Genomic DNA, 3,027 nt, shown 5'->3' with positions numbered 1-3,027 from the left:
TTCGCCTAGTAAACCTAGGAGAATACACCAAAAGATATTATATTTATTCATTATTCTACTTAAAAAATTATTATGTTTTATATATATATATATATATATATATATTATAATTAATATTAAATTATTATTATATTATGATATTATAATTAAAATTAAATTATTATTAAATTGTTATATTTTTATATTTAAGTGTCACAAATACCCCTAATTTTTATTGAAGACTTTTTTGCATCCATTATTTGAACGTAATGCACATTCTGGCTAATTAAATTATCAATCAAATATGTTTCAATTAAAAAATATTTACATTATTGAAAATCAAAATGATGCATATGGTTGTCAATAATAAAAAAAACATTCATACCTCTAAAAACAAAAAAGATAAGATGTAAAACAGATTTCTCTTACATTGAAATGATTATCTTTCCTTGACCATTTCTTTGCAAGGTAGTAAGCAAGAGAGTTCTGAACCTAAACTATCTATCGTTCACAAGTTGGAAGACACCTGCACATCTGTCATGGTGTCCATAACATTGAATTGACAAAGAATGAGACCCAAAAGATCAGAAATCAGAAACTATCTATTTAGACTTGCTTCCTAGTATATTCATGAGCACTCCAGATGCTCAAAACACACATCCAAAAGATCTGAGAGCCTGTAAACAATTTCTCTCATGGTTGGTCTAGCTTCAACATCTTCATCTAGGCATGCTTTGGCCAGGAGGGCCATACTGATTGCACTGTCTATGGAGCAGGTGTCCTGCACATTTGGGTCTATCCATTTCCTGAGCTTTTCTTCTCTGTCTTGACCTTCCAACAAGTACTTTATTTGTCTCAGTTCTCCATTCTTGATCATGGCTTCCTTGCCAGAAATCAACTTCAAAAGTATAACCCCAAAAGCAAAAACATCAATCTTTGGAGATACTCCATGAGCCCTTACATGCCTTGATGAATTCACCATATATCTTGCAGCCCCAAAATTTGCAACTTTTGCCCTGAGCTTTCTGTTGAGAAGAACATTGCTGCTTTTCAAATTTCTATGGACAATGCCAGTTCTCTCATGAATGTGGTTAAGCCCAGTTGCTACATCCAGAGCAATCTGTAATCTTGTTCTCCATGTAAGACCTTGAAAACCCACAGATGGCCTATGAAGCCACAGATTCAAAGACTCATTATCAACATATTCATATATCAAATAGGACTTCCCCTCACAATTTATGCAAAAGCCCTGCAACTTCACCAAATTATCATGCTCTACCTTCTGCAGGGACTTCATTTCATGCGACACATTCTCTTTCATCTGCTTGATTACAACATCCCTGCCATTGATTATGCCTCTGTACACAGAGCCTGCAATATGGGACTTTGGACTAAAACCTTGAGTTGCTTCCTTTACAACTTCAGGAGAATACAAAATAGGCTTGCGTGTACTATTATCCTTAGCCTCTGGTTCTACACCCATCTCTATATCCATAGACTTCAACTTTGATGACTGCTTTTCCTCTACTCTGGAAGCTTTTGCAAATGCTGAAACGTTCTTGACAATCTCAAACACTACTCTAGCCACCATTATTGCCACAATAGCAATATACAGACCTAATGACAGGGTCTCATATGAATCACCTTTTGAACTCATAGAGCTTGGCTTACCTAATAACAAGGTCTCATCTTTTGAACTCGTAGAACTTGGCTTACCTAACAACAAGGTCTCGGACGAATCGCCTTTTGAATTCATAGAACTTGGCTTACCTAATAACAGGGTCTCATAATCGCCTTTTGAATTCATAGAACTTGGCTTACCTAATAACAGGGTCTCATAGCCTTTTGAACTCATAGAACTTGGCTTACCTAATAACAGGGTCTCATCCAAATCGCCTCTTGAACTCATAGAACTTGGCTTACCTAATAACAAGGTCTCATCCGAATCGCCTTCTGAACTCATAGAACTTGGCTTACCTAATAACAGGGTCTCATCCGAATCGCCTTCTGAACTCATAGAACTTGGCTTACCTAATAACAGGGTCTCATACGAATCGCCTTCTGAACTCATAGAACTTGACTTAGAATGAGCAACTGATGAAGTTACATCTAAAAGAGGCCTCTGAGCTTGGACATGGCAAGATTGCACTAACAACAATACAAACAAATAATACACCAGTTGCTTCTCCATGATTCTGCACAGAACAAAACACAGAATTACACCAAGAAAACATAAAAAGTTGAATCTGAGACAGAAAACTAATAACAGTAAACATCATCTACAGTCGGGACAAGTTTAAATATACATCATTGATCAAAATAATCTTTTTGCCTGCACTTTGAAGTTATCAAAAAAGCTTGGTACATGGGGAACCAAGATTCCAAGTGAATAACTTATAACTTGGCTCACATCTCAACAGTGCAATGCATTTGGTAAGATCTATACAAACTTTTTCATCTTATAGGCTCTACAGATCCCTTAATTCTATAATAAATTTATACAGGACAAAAACTTCTGACTGAATTATCCTTCCCCACTCAATTATTCTTTGTCCAGCTTTGAGTCACATGAAAGTAATCTTTTTTTATCAGAATCACGTGAAGCCTAGGGTTTTGGTGAACCTTTCAACTTATTTTAAACTACTACGAAAGCTATGCGCACTTTTGTAGCAGGTCAAACTGCATGCTTTCCTACATGAGCAGATCCATAGATGAAGTCTATGTTCATTTCTATAATCAGTATATTCACTTTGCTAAAATACATAATGCCAGTTGGTACTCTACCAGATTTGCTGATGCTCAGAATGCATGGAAATTCTGTGTTGCTGTTTGGATTTATTAAATATTTTAAGTTTTTCATCATGATTTCGAACTTCCTGTAATGGTTGTCATATGTTTATGTAATTGTAATCCTGTCAAACTCACAGTTTTCTCTTGAATTTAGGGAAAAGAACATGCATTTTTTTTAAGCAATGAATAGAATTTGATGTAAATTGAAATTGAAATTAATATGTATATTGCATAATTTTAAAGTGCATCTTATTATTT

At 35.0% G+C, this 3,027-nt stretch overlaps 1 protein-coding gene across 1 annotated transcript; it reads right to left on the bottom strand.

The window, feature by feature from the left end:
* Positions 1-357: 357 nt before the first annotated feature.
* On the bottom strand, positions 358-2,574 carry LOC131061837 (serine/threonine receptor-like kinase NFP). The gene is made up of 2 exons (XM_057995677.2): positions 2,286-2,574; positions 358-2,174 (listed from the first exon to the last, which is right to left on the bottom strand). Exons 1-2 carry the CDS (start codon positions 2,288-2,290, stop codon positions 608-610), a joined length of 1,572 nt encoding a protein of 523 aa, XP_057851660.2. The 5' UTR covers positions 2,291-2,574; the 3' UTR covers positions 358-607.
* Positions 2,575-3,027: the final 453 nt, after the last annotated feature.

The sequence above is a fragment of the Cryptomeria japonica genome, chromosome 4 (genome assembly GCF_030272615.1).
Source record: "Cryptomeria japonica chromosome 4, Sugi_1.0, whole genome shotgun sequence".
NCBI lineage: Eukaryota > Viridiplantae > Streptophyta > Pinopsida > Cupressales > Cupressaceae > Cryptomeria > Cryptomeria japonica.
Note: the sequence above shows the minus strand (reverse complement) of the source record. Positions and strands in the feature narration are given on the sequence as shown.